Below are 22150 nucleotides of genomic sequence, written 5' to 3'. Positions count from 1 at the left end.
CCCATAGACGGCAGCCCATCAGGCTCCTCCGTCCCTGGAATTCTCCAAGCAAGAACACTGGAGTGAGTTGCCATTTCCTTCTCCAGTGCATGAAAGTGAAAAGTGAAAGTGAAGTGGCTCAGTTGTATCCAACTCCTAGCGACCCCATGGACTGCAGCCTACCAGGCTCCCCTGTCCAAGGGATTTGCCAGGCAAGAGTACTGGAGTGGGTTGCCATTGCCTTCTCCAGCATAGTACTTATCAAATAGTTGGAACCCAGCAAGTGTTGTTTAAATATTAAAAATAAATTATCAGAAAAACAGTAACAAGTTAACTTTTTTTCTTTTCTGTGTCTGACATTCTTTTGGAATTGACAGCAACTTAGACTAAATTATTTATACTTGTAGATACAGAAGTGTTGGGTTGCATCTGCTTTAGTTTTTCTTCCGAACTTCAAGTGGTCCAGTTAATGTTTTGTGTTGATAATATATCTGAAGACTTTTCCAGTCAGAGGGATCAGTGCCTTAATTATGGCTGGGAAATCTGTGCAAGTGTGCTCTTGTAGTAGACTTCAGAAACCTGCTTTTCCCCTCCAGAGGTTGTTCTTTTCTCCCCCCAAGTGTGCACACTTGTATTAGTCAGGACCTCTCCATTGCATACTCAGATATTGCTCCTTTACCTGTAACTCTAGTATCAATGTGTTTTGAAAGAAGTTACATTAAAATAGCAATTTAAGGTTATCACTTTAGCTATTAACCAGATAAACCTGGGAAGTAAAAGTAGAATCTCCTAAAATTTTCTAAGTATAAAAAACTTTAGGAATCCATTAAAAATATTATGTTAATGATGTGTATGTGTCTTGACTCTTGCTGAGCTGAAAATGAAATGGAGTATATATGCTGTAGTGATAACTTTATTGTAGTGTTTTTAAAACTTATTTTGATTATTGCCTATAGCATGAAATGTATATTTCTTGAGATTTAACAAGTTGCCAAATGCAGTAAATAACCCTTCCTCCTACCACATGCAAAAATTAACTCAAAATGGGTTAACAGCTTAATTGAAAGAGCTAGAACCATAATCCTATTGGAATAAAACTTAGGGATAGCTCTTTATGACCTTCAGCTTGGGAATAGAGTTTTAAATTTTGACACCAAAAGCATGTAAGCAAGAAGAAAAACAGTACATGAATTCGACTTTATCAAAATGAAAAACTGTTGTCCATCAAATAATGTTATGAAGAAAGTGAAAGGACTACCCACATCATGGAAGAAAATAATTTGCAAATTGTATGATTGATAAGAAAATATATAGACTATAGAGGGATTCCTAAAAACAACAAAAAGACCAAACCAATTTAAAAAATGTGCAAAATATTTAAGTAGACATTTCTTCAGAGATATGCAGCAATTAATAATTAGCACATGAAAAGATAATCAACATCATTAGTCATGGATGAAATGAAAATCAGAAACTCAGTATTACTTTATACCTAATAGAGTAACTCTTAAAGGAAAATAATAAATATTGATGAGTTTGTGGAGATGCTAAAACTGATGGGAATACAGAATGGTGCAGCTGATGTGGAAAACCATTTGGCCCATCCTTAAATTTGGAAGGAATGATGCTAAAGTTGAAACTCCAGTACTTTGGCCACCTCATGCAAAGAGTTGACTCATTGGAAAAGACTGATGCTGGGAGGGATTCGGGGCAGGAGAAGAAGGGGACGACAGAGGATGAGATGGCTGGATGGCATCACTGACTCAATGGACATGAGCCTGAGTGAACTCTGGGAGTTGGTGATGGACAGGGAGGCCTGGCGTGCTGCGATTCATGGGGTCGCAAAGAGTCAGACACGACTGAGCGACTGAACTGAACTAAAAAGCTAAACAGGGCTTTCCTGGTGGTCCAGTTGTTAAGACTCTGTGCTTCCAATACAGGGGCCATGAGTTCCATCCCTGGTTAGGAAGGTTCTACGTGCCATGCTTTACGGTCAAAAAAAAAAAAAAAGCTAAACATATAACTGCTGTGTGACCCATCAGTTCTGCACCTAGCTGTATACTCAGAAGAACCAAAAACAGCCTCAGACATACACTTGTATGCCAGTATTTATTGTAATTTAATTCATAATAGCCCAAAGGTTGACACTACCCAAATGTCCATCAGTAAACAAAATGTGATACATTCATACAATGCAATATTTTTCATACTTAAAAAGGAAAGAACTTCTTTTATTTGCTAGCACATGGGCAGTCCTTGCAAACATTATGCTAAGTAAAAGAAACCAGACACAAAACAACTGATATTAAAGTAGATTAGAGATTATGAGGTGCTGCAGAGTGGGAGGAGAATGGGGAGTTAATTGCTTAAAGCTTAAAGATCTTCTGTTTGAAGGGAATTCCCTGACAATCCAGTGATTGGGATTCCACCCTTTTACTGCGGAGGGCCTGGATTCAGTCCCTGGTTGGGGAACTAATATCCCACAAGCCAAGTGGTGTGGCCAAAAGAAAGAGTTTTTGTCTGGATAATAAAAAAAACTTTTGGAAGTAAGAAGTATCAATGATTATACAACATTGTGAATGTGATTGATTAATGCCACTAAATTATACACTTATTGACTAAAATGGTGAATTTTTGTTTTTATACAAAAATATTTCTCTACATACTAAATTCATGTATATCTCCACAATATATAAAAATGCAACAGTCAGAGAATATTCTCTAGATCTGGCAGTAATCTTACCTTCAACATGTTTACTGTTATATTGGATCCTAACAAGGCAGCCCATCAGTATAATATAGGTTTTGTTGTTTAGTTGCTAAGTCATGTCTGACTCTTGCAACCCCATGGACTGTAGCCAGCCAGGCTCCTCTGTCCATAGGATTTCCAAGGCAGGAATGCCTGGAGTGCGTTGGCATTTCCTCCTCCAGGGGATCTTCCCCACTCACAAATCAAACCCACATCTCTTGCATCTCCTACATTGGCAGACAGATTCTTTACCCCTGAGCCATCAGGGGAGCCTATAAGTGAAAGTTGCTCTGTCATGTTCAATTCTTTGTGACCCCATGGACTGTAGCCCACCAGGCTCCTCTCTCCATGGTTGGGCAAGAATGTCGGAGTGGGTAGCTCTCCCTTCTCCAGAGGATCTTGTCAACTCAGGGATTGAACTCAGGTCTCCCACATTGCAGGCAGATTCTTTACCATCTGAGCTACCAGGGAAGCCTATATATAGGATTAATTACCCAGAAAATAAAAGTAGAGAATTAAATCAGTCACCAATAATTTTATTTAAATATTGGGTGTTTTAAATATATTTGAAACAAAAGTATCTTGAAACAATGTTTATATACAGTTTGAAGAACACTGATCTACTTCCTGCTGCTGCTGAGTTGCTTCAGTTGTGTTGGAATCTTTGCAGCTCTATGGACTGTAGCCTGCCAGGCTCCTCTGTCCATGGGATTCTCCAGGCAAGAATACTGGAGTGGGTTGCCATGCCCTCCTCCAGGGGTCTTCCCGACCCAGGGATCGAACCCACATCTTCTATGGCTCATGCATTGCAGGTGAATTCTTTACCACTGAGCCACCAGGAAGCCTAGTCTACTTCCTAACAGCTCTTAATTCTCTTTATTTTCTTCTTGTGTTCCAGTTGGTTCTTGTTGTGTTTTTCTGGATCTATCTTCAGGTTTGCATTTAAATATGTAGCTGTGGCACCATAAGGATCTCTGATAGACATCTTCCTAATCTCATCTCTTTTATTAGCAAGATAACCTCCATTTTACAGACGAAGACCCTGAAATTGAGAGAGGTGATTGACCTCGACAGGATCACACTGTTGATAGAGCCTGGATTTGAATCTCAATCTATTTTATACTAAAACCTTATATCCCTTCCTATTTAGATTATTGATTAAAAAGTAGATCTCTTAGAAAGAGGAACTTACCAATTATACTCTTTCCACTTGGGTGTATTTTAGGTATATGGTTACTCTTATCTATGGGTATAAAGTAGCTATGATAGAGATTTGATTTTTCTTGCTGGATTTTTGCCAAATACTTGCAAGATACCTTTTACTACTCTTCAGAATAGACTACTTTTGAGAGTAGCTTCTCAAATTTTTGATCTGTGTAAATGTGCCATATTTGTAGGTTAACAGATTCCAGCTGCCTGTCCAACTGAGTCCCTTTTGTAAGAGTTGTAGTATCTTACTTATCCTGATGTCAATCACAGGGTCTAACATACAGCAAAGTACTGATAAAGAACTTTATCCTTTTTGTGGAATAAACCCATTAATTGATACATGCCTGTGCTCTAGTCACTTGGGATTTTGGTATTCTTTTAATTTTTAAAACCATGTTGCTTGAGAAGTCTTGCCATTGAAGTATATCCAGTATATATTTTAAGGAATGAAAGAATCTTCCATTCTATATATAACTCTTAATATGCATTGTTATAGGCAGTATTCCCAGGTGGCTCATCAAAATAGTAAGTTGACTCTATAGTTATATCAGGGACTACTGATAGTGTAAATATTTAGTGTCCACTGTCAGCAAGGTCATGAACTTGGGAGATACTATAGAAAATAGAAAGATGATCAGACTTTGTTTTGTTTTAAAAAATATTGTAGCTTTATGGGCCATCTACCCCAAATGAAATAATATTTGTGAAAGGTCTGTTGTAAAGAGTAAAACATTTACTGTATAATGTATTAAGCATAAAGCTTGTTGCTTTGTAAGATACGTACAATCTGAATCTGCCTTCTCTTGAGTATCCTCTGCAGGGTTAAGCCAAGCTTCATCACCTTTTCTGTGAGTTATTGCAAAACAGGCTTTAGTGGGTCTCCTTGACCTTGGATTCTATCCTCCTATCTTGCCATCGTGCAACAGGACTGTTTTTCATCAGTACTTCTGAATGCTTGTTGAGTCCTCATATTTATGAGCAATGACCTACTTTCACGGCCTTGTCTCTTCCCACTCCCACCCCTCAGCACTCATGATTTAGGACTCGAAGGGCTCAGCATAAAGAGCTCTTTTATTTGCCTTCATGTCGACAAAACATACCAAAATATTCACATCCCCATTGGTTATCATATTCTGTTCTGTTTCTTCTTGAAATACTATTTATTTACCTCCTTTTCTGATAAAGCCTCATTCATCCTTTAGGTCCTAGATAAATGTCACCACTTGAATAAAAGTGTCACACTTTCCTCCATTTGGCTGAAGGGTTTCTCTCCTTTATTTTCATAGTAGTTCATGGCTATACCAGTTTCTCAGTTTGTAGATGACTCAGTGACTGCTTCTCCCCTCTAATTACTTGTTTTCATGACTTTCTCTGAATTCTGAACTTCTCAGCGCAGAGACTGTTAATTCATCTTTGCTTTCCTAATACTAAATGTGCTCAGTAAATGTTTCATTTAGTCCTCTGGAAAGAATATTATGTATAAAATAGTTGGACATATTTACATATTTGGTCAGGGATATTTGGTAAGGTTTAATTTGAATGTAATAACAAAACTACATGATTTCTAATTCTCAATCTAGCCTTTGTCCATAGTATGGTTGGTGATAACTGACCTAATTGGTGTCTTAAATATATTACTGATTTCACTATAAATTACTAGAGATACTAATTCCTATTTCTCTTATTTCTTGGCTAAAGCACAGAACCTCCTAAGGATAATAGTACAGCCATGAAAAGACTTATGAGAATTGACTGAATTAATATTTTAAGGCGGTTGGAATAGTACTTGGCATGTGGTAAACACACAATAAATGTTAGCTATTGCTATTCTACTCAGAAGTTATTGATGGATAATTTAAAATAATAATTTTTTAAATTAATGTAAAAGCATCATTTTTCTATGTCTTTTGTTTATTCATCAGATATTTGTTTTGTACCTGCTGTGTATCTTATGCTTTGTCACACCCTAGGGATAAAAAGATGACTTCTCAGAGCTCAGCCAAAAAAATTCTTCTTGACTCAGACTTGAAAAGGTTTTAGTGAAAACTGTATGGGATGTAGTGGAAAGATCTGAACCAGGAGTCATAGCTTCAGTTTTGACTCAGATTCAGTTCAGTCACTAAATTTGAGAAGGACATTTCTTAGATGTATATAATAGGTACCTCAGACTCTGTAGGTATGACATCTCTTTTCCCTCACGTGTTCCTTTATGCCTTCATTAAAAGCACTTTTATCCTTCCATTTGTTCAAGTCAAGGAATTTAGATGTCACCTTTGATTTTCCTTTTCAGTCACCTTCCACATCTGTTCTTTCAAAAGTCCTTAAAATTCTCCCTTCAAAATACAGCTGTTTGCTTCTTTCTGTTCCCACTACTACACCATAGTCCGTGTCGTCATTGTCTCTTGGGTTAAAAGTTTTGTAGTTTCTGTTCTTTCCCCTCTACAATCTATTTTACACACAGCTGCCATTTTTGAAACATATATCTGATCTAATGTTTCCCCCATTAAAAATCATCTCACCATATTAAAACCCTCCTACACTGTGGTAGGGGAGGGGGGCGGGCGGGCAGGGTGTACATTGGTGCAGCCACTGTGGGAAACAGTAAGGAGGTTCCTTTCAAAACTAAAAATCGAGCTACTATATGATCCAGTAGTCCCATTCCTTGGCATATACCCAAAACTAATATAGTATTTCTTTTTTATTTTTTAGTTAAAGTATGGATGAGTTATAGTTTTGTATTGTTTCTGGCATGTAACAAAGTGATTCAGCCATAGTCTTCATATTCTTTTGGTTATCTTAGTCTTCATATTATGGTCCATTGCAGGATATAGAATATCCTTTCCTGTGATACACAGTAGGACCTTGCTGTTATTTTATATATAGTAGTTTGTATCTGCTAATCCCAAACTCCTAAATTAGGAGTTAATTAAATTAACTGCTAACCTGCTAACCCCTTTGGGCTTCCAAGTGGCTACACAGACATAGAGAACAGACTTAGGGACATGGGCCCAGGGGAGGAGGGAGAGGGTGAGATGTATGGAGACAGTAACACAGAAACTTACATTACCATATGTAAAATAGATAGCCTATGGCAATTTGCTCTGTGTCTCAGGGGACTCAAACAGGGGCTCTGTAACCCAGAGGGGTGGAATGGGGAGGGAGATGAGAGGGAGGGGACATACGTGTACCTATGGCTGATTCATGTTGATGTTTGGCAGAAACCAACACAATTTCTGTAAAGCAATTATCCTTCAACTAAAAAGTCAATTAATTAAAAAAAAAAAGAATATTCATCTATAAAAAAAGAATCCGCCTGCCAATGCAGGAGACATGGGTTCCATCTCTGGGTCAGAAAGATCCCCTAGAGAAGGAAATGGCTACTCCAGTATTCTTGCCTGGAAAATCCCGTGGACAAAGGAGCTGGACAGGCTACAGTCCATGGGGTTGGAGAGTCGGACAGGACTGAGCATGCATGCTATCCGCTTTGGTAACCATAAGTTTGTTTTCTGTGTCTGTGAGTCTCTTTCTGTTTTGTAGATGACTTCATTTTTTGTCAAATTTTAGATTCCACATATAAGTGATGTATCGTATGGTATTTGTCTTTCTGTTTCTAATTTCACTTAGTATGATAATCTCTGGGCCCATCCATGTTGCTGGATGACAATAAAATGGATGGATGACAAAATAAAATGACATTTTATTCTTTTTGATGTGTGAGTGATATTCCATTGTATTGTATATATAATATATGCCACATTCTTTATCAATTTGCCGATGGACATTTAGTTGCTTCCTTGTCCTGGCTGTTGTAAACAGTGCTCCTGTGCACATAGGGGTGCATCTTTTATAATTAGAATTTCCTCTGCATAGATGCCCAGGAGTGGGATTGCCGGATCATATGGCAACTCTATATTTGGTTTTTTAAGGAACCTCTTTACGTTTTTCATGGTGGCTGTACAAGCCACAGTCCCACCAGCAGTGTAGGAGGGTTTTCTTTTCCCGACACCCTGTCCAGCATTTAACACAATATTCTGAACTGGCTATACTACCCACTCCCCAAAATGTAAAAAATCTTCCCATCGCATTTGAAATTAGATTTTAATTTCTTACGTGCTTTACATCGTCTGGCCTTTGGTTTCCTTTTCTTTTTCTGTTCTCCCCCTTATTCTGCTTCGTACACAGTGATCCTTTTTTCTGTTTTTAGATATGTCAGACCTTTGTGCCAGCTTGTTTCTTCTGTCTGAAACACTCCTCTACCAGTCTTTTTATGGCTGATGTTTATTTATCAGTCATATCTCAACTTTTGGTGTCAGATGTCAGCTTTTTAGAATGAGGCCTTGCCTGAGCACTAAACCCTTTCTCTCCACTTGATATTTTCTTATATTCACTCATTTGACTACCTCCTAGAATATAAGCTCCATGGTGGCAGTTTGGTTGTTTTCTTTACCATGGTGTCCCAGCTCTTTGATTAGTTCCTGCCATAGAACAAGTACTCAGTAAATGTGGAATCACTGGATAAATGAATCTCTTTAAACTTCATGTTTTTAAATTGTAAAATAAAAATTTCCATCTGAATGATATTAAGGGACTCCCTCATCAAAGATAAACAAAACCAAACACTGGTTAAAGGCTGTACTGACAGATTTATTCAATAACTAACTTTAGTAGATGGAGCTTGAACTCAATTTCAGTTTGCCCAGAGGTGGCTGGTATTTTAAAGGTAGGATGAGGGAGTTGGGGAGATGGTAATGAGAGAGTAAAGGAGTTGAGCTGTGTTAGGGAAATAAAAAAATCACAAAAGCCAGTTATGAGAGTTGGTCAAAGTCAGCTTGATTAGGCCTTTTGTGCCTGCAACTTCTGCAGTCTGATGATTACATAACAAAAGGATTGGCTTTCAGGTCCTTGAGAAGGACACGCCTGTCTTGTAGAATGTATAGATAACATCTCTCAAAGGTTTAGAGGAAAGATTTACAATTTTAAGTTTGTTTGTTTTAAAAGTAGTTGGGAATTCCTTGGCAGTCCAGTAGTTAATACTTGTCGTGGTCACTGGGATGGGGCAGGTTCAATTCCTGGTCAGGGAGCTAAGATCCTGCAAGTGCCTGTTGTGACAAAAAGGAAAAAAAAGAGATTTAGAGGTCCTCCAGGATCTGATCAGATGTTGGCTGGAACAAACAATAAATCCTTTTGGCAACCTTGAGTTTTCTAGACAACAATGAAAGAGCAGGGGTGTGCCCTTAGGCTGATAGAAGCCATTCAAGTGGTGGTCTAGTCTCTCAGTGCCAACATTTGGATGTTCATGCTGAGAATTTTGTGGTTTTTCTACACCCTTCCTCCTTTCCTTCTAAACTGCCAAAAAGAGAAGAATTATTGGTGCTTCCATTGTGTATATGAGTCTAAGATTAATATGTTAATGATCTCACTGAGATAAAGTCTGTGTTTTTGCTGAATAGGCATGTCAAACCACCTTTCTTAAACATGTTCAGCTGCTGTGAACTTTTAAATGCCCCCCACACCCCCTACCCCTTATTTTCCATCCTCAACCTTGTTTTTTCTCTGTAGAAGTCAAGAAGAATAGATACAGGGAGTTTTGGAATGACAACAGGCAGGCAGCCAAGAGACCTCCCATGCTGAATGGCATTCAACCTTGCAGGCACGGAACACAAAATCAGTGTGTATCGGAAAGACTGTTCCTTAGGCACTATACAGGGAAACAACAAGACATAATCACTCATTAGCACATTTAGAGAGAATCAAACTTAAAACCAGTATTATGGAATGATAATTTATGGTGATAAATGTGGATGGTTTGGATATTGGAACATTCTCTAAAAAGGAATTGCTTGCAAAACCAAATTAAATAGGCTGCTTGGTTAGAATCAGATGAAACCTGGGTAATTTATGTGGATTACCAATCTAGTAGGGATCCCTTTACTTTAAAGCCCCAAGAATAACTGTCTAGACGGTCTCTAATAAACAAAGCTAGTTTCTGGTCCTCTAGGCAAACTGTGGCCCCTGTGTCAAATCTCGCCTTTCTGCCTGTTTATGTGTGGCTTAAGAAGTAAGAATGGTTTTCATGTATTGAAATGCTTGGGAGAATGGTTGACATATGGAAATTATATGAAATTCAAATTTCCTTACAAATAAAGTGGTATTGTAAAGTGGTATTGCTCACTCATTTATGTATTATAGAAAATATTGCTTTTCCTGGAATGTGACATCAAGTGGGCCTTAGGAAGCATTAGTACAAACTAAGCTAGTGGAGGTGATGGAATTCCAGCTGAGCTATTTCAAATCCTAAAAGATGATGCTGTGGAAATGCTGCAGTCAACATGCCAACACATTTGGAAAACTCAGCAGTGGCCACAGGACTGGAAAAGAAGGGCAATGCTAAATGATAAAACTGCTGCACAGCTGCCCTCATTTTACATGCTAGCAAGGTTATGCTCAAATCCTTCAAGCTAGGCTTCAACAGTATATGAACCGAGAACTTCCAGATGGATAAGCTCAATTTAGAAAAGGCAGAGGAACCAGAGATCAAATTGCCAGCATCTGTTGGATCATAGAAAAAGCAAAAGAATTCCAGAAAAACATCTACTTCTGACAGTGTGGATAACAACAAACTGTGGAAAATTCTTAAAGAAATGGAAATACCAGACCACCTTACCTGCCTCCTGAGAAATCTGTATGCAGGTCAAGAAGCAGCAGTCAGAACCAGCCATGAAACAATGGACTGGTTCAAAATTGGGAAAGGAGTACGTCAAAGCTGTGTATTGTCACCCTGTTTATTTAACATGTAAGCAGAGTACATCATGGGAAATGCCAGGCTAGATGAAGCACAAGCTGGAATTAATATGGCCAGGAGAAATATGAACAGCTTCCGATATGCAGATGATACCACTCTAGTGGCACAAAGTGAAGAGGAACTAAAGAGCCTCTTAATGAGGGTGAAAGAAGAGAGTGAAAAAGCTGGCTTAAAACTCAACATTCAGAAAACTAAGATCATGGCATCTGGTCCCATCACTTCATGGCAAATAGATGGGAAAACAATGGAAACAGTGACAGACTTTATTTTTTGGGTTCCAAAATCACTGCAGATGGTGACTGCAGCCATGAAATGAACCTTGGAAGGAAAGCTATGACAAACCTAAACAGCATATTAAAAAACAAAGACATTACTTTGCTGACAGAGGTTCATATAGTCAAAGCTATGGTTTATCCAGTAGTCATGTACCGGAGAAGGCAATGGCACCCGGCTTCAGTACTCTTGCCTGGAAAATCCCACGGATGGAGGAGCCTGGTAGGCTGCAGTCCATGGGGCCGCTAAGAGTCGGACACGACTGAGAGACTTTACTTTCACTTTTCACTTTCATGCATTGGAGAAGGAAATGGCAACCCACTCCAGTGTTCTTGCCTGGAGAATCCCAGGGACAGGGGAGCCTGGTGGGCTGCCGTCTGTGGGGTCACACAGAGTCGGACACGACTGAAGTGACTTAGCAGCAGCAGCAGCAGCATGTGAGAGTTGGACCATAAAGAAGTCTGAGCACCAAAGAAATGATGCTTTCAAACTGTGATGTTGGAGAAGACTCTTGAGAGTCCCTTGGACTGCAAGGAGATCCAACCAGTCCATCCTAAAGGAAATCAGTCCTGAATATTCATTGGAAGGACTGATACTGAAGCTGAAGCTCCAATACTTTGGCCACTTAATGCAAAGAAACAGTTCATTGTTAAAGACCCTGATTCTGGGAAAGATTGAAGGCAGGAGGAGAAAGGAGATGACAGAGGGTGAGATCATTGAATCACCGATTCAATGGACATGAGTTTAAGCTAACTTTGGAAGATGGTGAAGGACAGGGAAGCCTGGCATGCTGCAGTCCATGGATTTGCAGAGTCAGACATGACTTAGCTTCTGAACATGACTTAGCAACATGACTGCTTTTGCACTGTAACAGAGTGTAATAGTTGAAAAAGAGGCCATGTAGTCACAAAACCTAAATTATTTTGTTTGTCTCTTAGAAGTTTGCTGACCCCTGATGGGATTATGTAGTCCTGCATAAGAATTATTTAAGTGTCATTTATAATGCTTTTTTTATTTGTGGCATTTCCTTTGTGGTAACAATGTGCTGTGCTCAGTTGCTCAGTCCTGTCCCACTCTTTGAGACCCCATGGGCTGTATCCTGCCAGACTTCTGTGTCCATGGAATTTTCCAGGCATGAATACTGGAGTGGGTTGCCATTTTCTACTCTAAGGGATCTTCCCACCTGGGGATCAAACCTACACTCTTGTGTCTCTTGCAGTGGCAGGGGTATTTTTCACCACTGCATCCCTGGGAAGGTAGTAAAAATAGGTTATGGCTATTTGGGCAAATCTGAGTAATGGGTCTTGAGGGGCCAAGAGGGACCTTGAGGGACTTGAGGGGCCCTCGAGGGGCCAAGAGGGACCTTTGGAGGGGAGGTCTTCAAATAGCATAGTGTAAGTCTGCATTGCTTAAAGAAACTGATGTATGGCAAAACCAATACAATATTGTAAAGCCTCCAATTAAAATAAATTTATATTAAAAAAAAGAAAAAAAGAAACTGAAAATGAATAGCATGTTTATCTCTGAATATCAGCACAGCAAAGGTTTTACACCCTGAACATTGTAAATGAAGGTCAGTAAATTGAAGCTAAGTAGTGCAGATGCAGAGGCCTGTATCTTAATTCTCTCTCTACCTCACTCTGTCCCTCCTTCCCTTTCACACAGTAAATGATAATCAATAGCTCTTCAGCTGTATTTGGTATCAGTGACGCCGTGAGCCATTGACTGTGCATTGGTAACTAGGTTGTTGGCTATGCTTTGGAGCTGTGTCATTCTCAGCCCCTCTGGGTGAAGTTGAGCTTCCCCACACTCAGCTTTAGGCTTCAAAGTATTTTAGGGGTGTGGTACACAGTAGAGCACTCAAGAAATGCTTCAGCCAAGTCGTAAGCTTTAGTCTGTGTTGTGGACTGTCCCTCTAATTTTTTTTTTTGATTGAGATATTATTGACATACTGTGAAAGTCACCTTTTAAAAATATGCAATTCAGTTTTTTAAGCATATTCACAAATATGTGAGCTACTTTAATAGTAGAACACTGTCTTAACTGTAGAGCATTTTTAAAGTTACTCTAAAAGGAAGCCCATTAGCAACAACTGTTCCTCCCTCTACTTACCCACTAGCAATTTTGTCTATATGGATTTGACTTTTGTGGAAATTCTATATACAAACACTCCAAAATCTGTGACCTTTTATATCTGATTTTTTTAAACCTAGCATCATGTTTTTAATATTCATCCATGTTGTACAGTATAGCAATACTTCATTCCTTTTCATGGATTCATAAAATTCCATTGTGTTTATATTCCACATATTATTTTATTCATTCATCACTTGATGTAAATTTGGGTTGATCCCACCCTTGGCTATTATAAATAATATTGAGATGAACATTTGTATAGCATATATTTTCATTTTTGTATATGTACATACCAAGGAATGGAATTGCTAAGTCATGTGGTAACTCAGTGTTAACTTTTTGAGGAACTGCTAACCTTTTTTTTTTTTTTTTAAACAAAGTGACTGCACTAGTTTACATTCCTATCATTTGCTATTTTCCTTCTTTTTGATTATAGTTATCCTAACATGTATGAAGTAGTATTGCAGTGTGATTTTGAGTTACATTTCCCTAATGACTAAGGTCATTGGTCATCTGCTGTGGTTTTTGGCCATTTACTCTTTGGCGCAAAGTATCTGTTCATATGTTGACTTTTAGCTTTTGTTATATCACCTGAGGGTCTGCCCTGTGTGGTATTCTAGAAAAATTTCCTTCACTCTGTATGTCTCAGTATTTTTTCTCTGCAAAATACAATGCTGTAGCAGTCAAAGGAAGTATGGTATTCCAGAGAATGGAGAGCTCTTTCTTCCTTTTTGCCTTTAAAGATCTTCCACTATAGAGTTCCTGGCCTTACTGCTTGGTTATATTTTTTCTATCCTAACAATGATCTCCTGCGATTCTATTACACAAGTTGGTTTAAAAAAAAAAAGACGACGACACTGGTACTGGAGAGGAAAAGAGTAACCCCTCCCAGGAGGGCCAGCTTAGTCTTATTCCTAAGTTGAGATGGTTATGTAAGCAGTCTCACTTGCCTTTTTGTTTTTCTCCTCCCAGCCTTTCTAGCCAGTTTCCCAACTAGACAATCTTGTGCCTTTTGTTGGTTCTTCTCCCTGGGCCTTCATTATACTCTTTGCTTCTTGGATTGGAAAAAGAGTGTGAAGTTTGTAGGCACTTTATATCATTTTTCATGTCTACTTCACAACCTTTAAGATCAATATTACTACTGCTCCCCTTTTATTGCTGAGGAAACTGGCTCATAGAATCCATGGCATCTCTCCTGATAAGTGTAATTTATCCAGATCTTCTTTCTTCATACTGTTAAATTGTCTCTGGTTTGCTTGAAATGTTTGTGTGGAAAGAGAAACCTAGAAATTTAAGTTAATGCCACATTATAGAAGCCAAGCAGTGAAATCTTTACCCATAATTAGGAGGACTTTGAGTTGGAGAGTTACTCAAATAAAAATGTGTCTACAATTTGGCATGTTATTTTTAGCTTGCTTCTAGTCTACGCATAGAAATGAATTATTGTCCTTGTCCTGGAGGAACTATGCTATTTGGAGAGGTGGAATCAGATAATTACTTGCATTTGGGAAACTGTGCCACAAAAGTGTACATAAAATTCTTGAGAGCGAAGGAGACAGCTGCAGAGGTCACTGCTTATCTTGAATGCAGTCATCATTCAGTAGTAGTAGTCGACATTTTTGATATATTTAAATAGTAGGTATTTCAGAGTGTGATTGGATTGGACTGTGTTTGGCATAAACTTTTTCCTTTATGTATTAACAAAACAGTTAACATAGTTGTACAACAAAACTACCAATGTAAATAAAAATTGCTTTTCTGTATTAAGACCTTAACTTTCTCTTGACAGATATGCCAAGAGTTTAATAGCACCTGGGCGTGGGAGATGGAGAAGAAAGGCTATCTTGAAATGAGTGTTGAATGCAAGTTAGCACTCTTAAAGGTAATAAATTTATTATTTGTTAAAATTATTTTAATTAAAAAATCACTTTGACTCCTTCTGGTTGAATTGGGAAGCAACTAGAAAGTAGACATTTTTATTGTTAGTGGAAAAGGACAATAGAATTTTCTTTTTTTAATTTATTTTTTGGTGATAAAACTCTTCTTTAAATTACTGTTTTTTGTTGTTTTTCAATACACACTTATATCTAGGTTTAATGATCTCTGCCTGTAGGGATAATGGCAAACAGTTACCCTAGATTAATTTTATGCATTGTTGGCAGCCTTCAAAATCATAGCTAACAAATATGGTAAAGTGTGGTTAATCTTTCACTGATTTACTAAATCAAAGATTCAGGGAAGAAATCTTATATACACTAATCATATATAAAAATTTTAATAAATAGTTTTTATTAAAACTAACTTTTTTGTGCTGGCAGTATGATTTTTTTTTTTTCCCCCAAGAAAATTCTCCAGAGGCAATTATCAGTAAGACTGCCTTTGGTAAAAATTATGTATGTCTCAAGCTTTCAAAAATAGACAGCCATTTCAAGAATAAAGTTTATCTAAAAGCTTTAAGAGAAGGTCATTGAAAATTTTATACCATGAACCAATTTGGGAGACTTTAATACAAAAACTCAGTGTTTTAGAATATAATTTAATTTTGGGGTCACTGGTTGTGTTAAACCTGTAAATTTATGTAATACTAAAATTGTATGTTAAATTAGAAATTTGTCTTTTAAAATTGCTTATTGTAAAATAAGTGTACAAAAGAGGAGAGAGGAAAGTAAAAGGTGGACAAACATACTCTTTCTCTTCTTATCCCTGAATCTGTTTCATGGTTGAACATAACACATTTATTGTGATGGAAAAACATTTATGGGGTATTTTAAATCATGTTGTGACTATTTTCCAGTACCTCTGTGAGTGTCAATTTGATGACAATCTCAAATTCAAGAATATTATCAATGAGGAGGATGCCGATACCATGCGTCTCCAGCCAATTGGCCGTGACAAAGATGGCCTCATGTACTGGTACCAGTTGGATCAAGATCACAATGTCAGAATGTACATAGAAGAACAAGATGATCAAGATGGCTCTTCATGGAAGTGCATTGTGAGGTATCTTTTATTGGAAATTTTTTTACATTTATTTGCATGTTTCTTACTTTGATCTCTTCTCTACCAGAATATAGTCTCTGTGGCTTGGTGATTCTTTTCCGTTGATGGGGTTGGGAATTTCTAGGATCTGGCCTAGTGCCCAGCACAATACCCATTGGAAGCACTTAGTTATTTGTCAAATAAATAACATTTAGCAATGTGGTCCACATTAGGACATATACCTAGTACTTTAGGGAGCTGGAATTCAAAAAATAATGATGCATAGGTAATATACACAGAGAAAACCATTGTTAGAGAGAAATATAAGAAAAACAGAAATATATTTTGGATCTTAGTTTCCTAACCAGGGATTGAACCCAAACCCTTGGCAGTGAAAGCACAGCATCCTAACCGCTGCATTGTCAGGGAATTCCCAGAGAAACATAAATTGATTTTTATTTAGCTATATAGGTTTCTATTAGGTGTTATTTGTTTATTCTTCTTAAATTTGTCTGATTCATGTGACACATATTTTCATGTGAAAATATACTACATTTTCAGTTTTTCCTGTGCATACATTTCTTTAGTGAGGTCTGAAGAAATCTGAGGAATATTATGCTTTTCTGTCCTAATCCTTCTTGAAAAATCTTGATTTCTTATGTTTGTGTTGATAAATATATTTGAATGGAAACATTTAATTTAATATAAAGCTTTGAAATAAAACTTTTAAAAAAATTGATTAGTGACTCTCGGATTGTTATTCAGAATCTTTATGTCTCTAATTTTCTGTTTTTGCAAATTATTTAGAATTTATTGTATTAATTTCCACAATTTACATTAATTTTGAAAATATTATAGGATTTATAACTAGAGTAGGGAGAACTAATGGATATATTTCCAGTGGCTTATGAAGACTCTTTTAACTTTAACTCATCTTTGTTTATGCTTAGATTTTAGCAGATTTTTATTAGTGGTCATTTATTAATATTTTGAAGAGAAAATTCTAGTAATTCATGATATTTGTTTGGGTCATGGAAGCTGAACTTTTATTCCCTAAGAATAAACTTTGAATGAGCTCTTGGGGGATTGTTTTTTAACCATTTTTTCATCATATTATGATGAAATATATTATTATATATTATATATGATATTATATCATCATACATAATATATATTATATCATATATGATATAATAGCATCATATATAAAATATAATATACACCATATAATATGGTTTTCCATATAGTTAAATTACTAAATTCAAATAATGTGGTCCTTAAATAAGATGTACTCACCATCTCTCCCTGTGAATACATACATTAAATAAGGTTCTGTTCATGATGTTTTACCACCATTCTACTGTTTTCTTTATTAAACTTGCATAGTTGTTTGAAACAACTGCTTTGTGGAAGAAAAACTTAGGACAGAGAAAAATTATTATGATTATTATTAATCAGTCATATGTGCTTTTAAACAACTGCTAGTATATAATGTTTTAAGTAGATAATACCCCAATGCACCATGTAAGAGAAAGACCATAGATTTTATAGCTAATAAGTGAATCTAGTGTCCTCTGCTTATCATCTGTAGGAAGATTGCTTAATTACTCTTATCAGTTCAGTTCAGTCGCTCAGTCATGTCTGACTCTGCAACCCCATGAATCGCAGCACGCCAGGCCTCCCTGTCCATACTCTTTGCTAAAATGAAGTTGATAATACTTCCCCAGTAAAGCTGTTCTGAGGACTATAAGAGAAGTCATACTAGGGCTGTAGTACATGCTCCATAAAAATCTGTTTCTTCTCCTAACCTTTTAAATTACTGCATTTGCTTACAACTTCTAACCCTAAGGATTGAAACTTAGTTACTTCATAAGAGAAATGTTTATCTGTAGGAAGAGAAAAGAGCAAATTTGCCAGCCAGCTTTTTCCAAATATGTAGTAATATTTGGGATCATTAATACTATTTTGGGTGTATTAGTCTCATTTCAGGTAATTAAAGGCAGATTCTAAACAACTGATTGTCACACTACTGTTCCTTTATTTCCTTCAAGTCATAGATTTGAATTGCATGCCTGCTTGTGTAGTAGGCACTGTGCTGAGCAGTTGGGGAGCTAGTGGTGAATAGTACAGCTCTGGGATCTCTCATGATCTTCATGCACCTGTGGAATTCCTTATATTGTAAGCAGTAATTCTTAGTTGTATTTAATGTGTGTTTTCTAGGGACGTATCATAGTTTTGATAAATTCTTGATATGTTCTGTGACATGGCATTTCAGTTAACTTTAACTTAACATACTAGTACTATTTTGGACAGATGTACTGAGCTTTTTCATCCATACAGGTCTCTCATTTTTGTGAACGTTGAATGTGAAAAGCATTGTGTTACTATTCTTTGTTGTTTATTCACTAAGTCTGACACTCTTTTCCTACCCCTTGGACTGTAGTCCACCGGGCTCCACTGTCCATGGAATTTCTCAGGCAAGAATATTAGAGTGGGTTGCCATTTCCTTTTCCAAGGAATCTTCCTGACCCAGAGATCAAACCCGCATCTCCTACATTGACAGGTGGATTCTTTACCACTGAGCCACTAGGGAAGCCCTATTGTTCTTTTCTTTCCTCAAAATTGAGATCTTAGTGCTCACTAAAATACATTATATATCCAAAACAATGTAGGGCATCATTCCATTTGTCACTGAGAAGATTCTTCCTGGAGTATAGTATTTAGAATTGGATGTCAAACTCTTGACAAGAATATCAATATAGTAGAATGAGTTCTTTATGAAAGGAACCGCAAAGAAAATGATTTAATAAACTGAAAATACTTGATCTAGCATAAGTGTAGGGAGATATAACTATCTGTAAACATTTAAAGAGTTGATTTGTGTAAGAGTATTTCTTTCAAGGGCTCAACCTGCATCAGTGGATAAAAATTATGGGGTAGTAGAATGGAGTTTATGGAGGTGAGAACATTTGTGTGTTTTATATTGCAGAGAAATAATTGTTGGAAGACTGATAGATGCTATCAAAAAACATTTTCTAAACTTGTAGGTTTCAGTTTTTTTCAGAAGATAGAAGAAGGGAGGGTAATTCTGAATTCATTGAATGAGGCTAGCCTTACCAAAACCAGGCAAAGATATTACAAGAAAAAAATGATAGACCAGCATCTCTAAGGAACATAAATACAGAACTTTTCAAAAAATATTAGCAAATCAAATCCAACAATGCATAAAAATATATATATGTATAATATGATGAAGTAAGATTTATCTCAGGTATAGAAGACTGGTTCAATATTTGAAAATCATCAGCAGGCTAAAGAAGAAAATATCACATGATCATGTCAATATATAACAGAAAAGCCATTTGATAGATGTCAACACTGTTTGATGATTAGAAGTCTTTAGTAATGTAGGAAGAGACAGAAACGTCCTTGATTAAAAAAATGTATTGGAAATTTCCTGGAAATCCAGTGGTTAGGACTCTGCACTTACACTGCTGTGGGCCCAGGTTCAATCCCTGTTCAGGAACTAATACCCTGTGTGACTGCTAAAAAAATACTGATTTCCTATGGAGGCAGAAAATAAATCCTATGCAAAATTGGAAGGTTTCCAATACTTGACTTACAACAAAAGTGAAGGATCATCTAAAAGATTTGTTAGTTGAGTGTTTTAAATTATTTGTTTTAAAAGCTACCAGAAACCTACATGTAGCATCTATTTAATGAAGAGAAACTTGAGGTTTTTCCTACTATGATTAGGAACAAAGCAAGGGTATCTACTCTATTCCTTTTTAACATCATATTGGAAGTTCTAACTAGTGCAGTAAAAAAAGGAAATAAAAGACATTTCTCTGCGAACAGAGAAATAAAACTTGTTGTTTGCAAATGACATCATCTTCTTTGTAAAAAATCTGAAAGAATCAACCAAAAATCTCCTGGAACTAGTTTATTATTGTAGCAGTGTTGCAGGACAAAAAAATTAATACACAAAGGTCAATCACTTTGATATATACCATCAGTGAATGTATGTTATCTGAAATTAAAAGCACAGTACCATTTACATCAGTGCCCCTAAAGCTGAAATACCTAGGTGTAAATCTAACAAGAGTATGCACGAATCTATATGAGGAAAGAAAAGCTAATGAAAGAAATTAAAAAGAATAAATGGAGAGATATTCCATTATTCCATGTTCAAGTATATAAGAACACTTAATATTGTCATGATATCAGTAGAGTCTGATCTGACTCTGTTGAGTCACTGCAGTCCCAATCAAAATTCCAGCAAGTTATTTTGTGGATATCAATAAATTGACTCTCAAATTTATAGGCAAAAGACCTATGACACACAGTCTTATGAAAGAACAAAGTTGAAGTACTGACCTTACCTGAGTCTGTGCCTTTCTATAAATCTACCATAATGAAGAATCTAGTATTGGCAAGAGAATAGACAGGTAGATCACTGAGACAGAATAGGGACCACTGGATTAGATGCACACAAATATAGTCAACTTATGTTTGACCAAGGAGCAAAAGGAATACAGTGGAGAAAAGATAGTCTTTACGATTTGTCTTGGAACAATTGGACGTCCGCATTCAAAAAGCTGAATCTAGACACACACGTTTACAACCTTTACAAAAATTAACTCACAGTGATTCACAGACCTACATATAAAATACAAAACTATAAAACTCCCAAGAAGAAAGCATAGAAGAAAATCTAGATGACTTCAGGTTTGTTACAGTGCCAAAGGTGTAATCCATCAAAGAAAGAATTGATGATGCTTAGTTAGTTCAGTCGCTCAGTCGTGTCCGACTCTTTGCCACCCCATGAATTGCAACACACCAGGCCTCCCTATCCATCACCAACTCCCGGAGTTCACTCAGACTCAACGTCATCGAGCCGGTGATGCCATCCAGCCATCTCATCCTCTGTCGTCCCCTTCTCCTCCTGCCCCCAATCCCTCCCAGCATCAGAGTCTTCGAGCCGGTGATGCCATCCAGCCATCTCATCCTCTGTCGTCCCCTTCTCCTCCTGCCCCCAATCCCTCCCAGCATCAGAGTCTTTTCCAATGAGTCAACTCTTCGCATGAGGTGGCCAAAGTACTGGAGTTTCAGCTTTAGCATCGTTCCTTCCAAAGAACACCCAGGGCTGATCTCCTTTAGAATGGACAGGTTGGATCTCCTTGCAGTCCAAGGGACTCTCAAGAGTCTTCTCCAATACCACAGTTCAAAAGCATCAATTCTTCAGCGCTCAGCTTTCTTCATAGTCCAACTGTCGCATCCATACATGACCAGTGGAAAAACCATAGCCTTGACTAGACGAACCTTTGTTGGCAAAGTAATGTTTCTGCTTTTCAATATGCTGTCTAGGTTGGTCATAACTTTTCTTCCAAAGAGTAAGCGTCTTTTAATTTCAGGGCTGCAGTCACCATCTGCAGTGATTTTGGAGCCCAGAAAAATAAAGTCAGCCAATGTTTCCACTGTTTCCCCATCTATTTGCCATGAAGTGATGGGACCAGATGCCGTGATCTTTGTTTTCTGAATGTTGAGTTTTAAGCCAACTTTTTCACTCTCCTCTTTCACTTTCATTAAGAGGCTTTTTAGTGCTGGCCTTCATTAAAATTAAAAATTTCTGCTCTGTGAAAGACAATGTCAACATAATGCAAATATAAGTCACAGAATGGGAGAAAATTATTTACAAAAGACGTATCTGATAGAGCACTGCTATTTAAATTACTGTACAAATAACTTTTAAAGTCCAACAATAAGAAAACAAACAACCTGATTTAGAGTGGACCAATGACCTTATCAAACAGATGGCAAATCAGCACAGGAAAAGGTGCACCATGCCCAGTGTCATCAGGGAGATGGAAATTAAGACAACAGTGAGGTATTGCTAGACACCTCCTACAGTGGCTAAAATCGAGAACAGGTTTCCCATTTGCCTGCAATGAAGGAGACGTGGGTTCCCTCCCTGGGTCAGAAAAATCCCCTGGAGAAGGAAATGGCAGCCCACTTCGGTATGC

The 22150-nt window shown here is 37.3% G+C and overlaps 1 protein-coding gene across 2 annotated transcripts in view; it reads left to right on the top strand.

Moving 5' to 3' along the window:
• RSF1 (remodeling and spacing factor 1) overlaps positions 1-22150 on the top strand; it is a 148945-nt gene that overhangs the window by 67570 nt on the left and 59225 nt on the right. For both annotated transcript variants that reach the window (XM_027532694.1, XM_027532695.1), the window contains exons 3-4: positions 14938-15030; positions 15943-16148. In XM_027532694.1, the coding sequence (XP_027388495.1) occupies positions 14938-15030; positions 15943-16148 (299 nt within the window). The remainder of the gene's footprint in view (positions 1-14937; positions 15031-15942; positions 16149-22150) is intronic.

The sequence above is a fragment of the Bos indicus x Bos taurus genome, chromosome 29 (assembly GCF_003369695.1).
Source record: "Bos indicus x Bos taurus breed Angus x Brahman F1 hybrid chromosome 29, Bos_hybrid_MaternalHap_v2.0, whole genome shotgun sequence".
Classification (NCBI taxonomy): Eukaryota; Metazoa; Chordata; class Mammalia; order Artiodactyla; family Bovidae; genus Bos; species Bos indicus x Bos taurus.
This window is presented reverse-complemented; position numbering and strand designations above follow the sequence as displayed.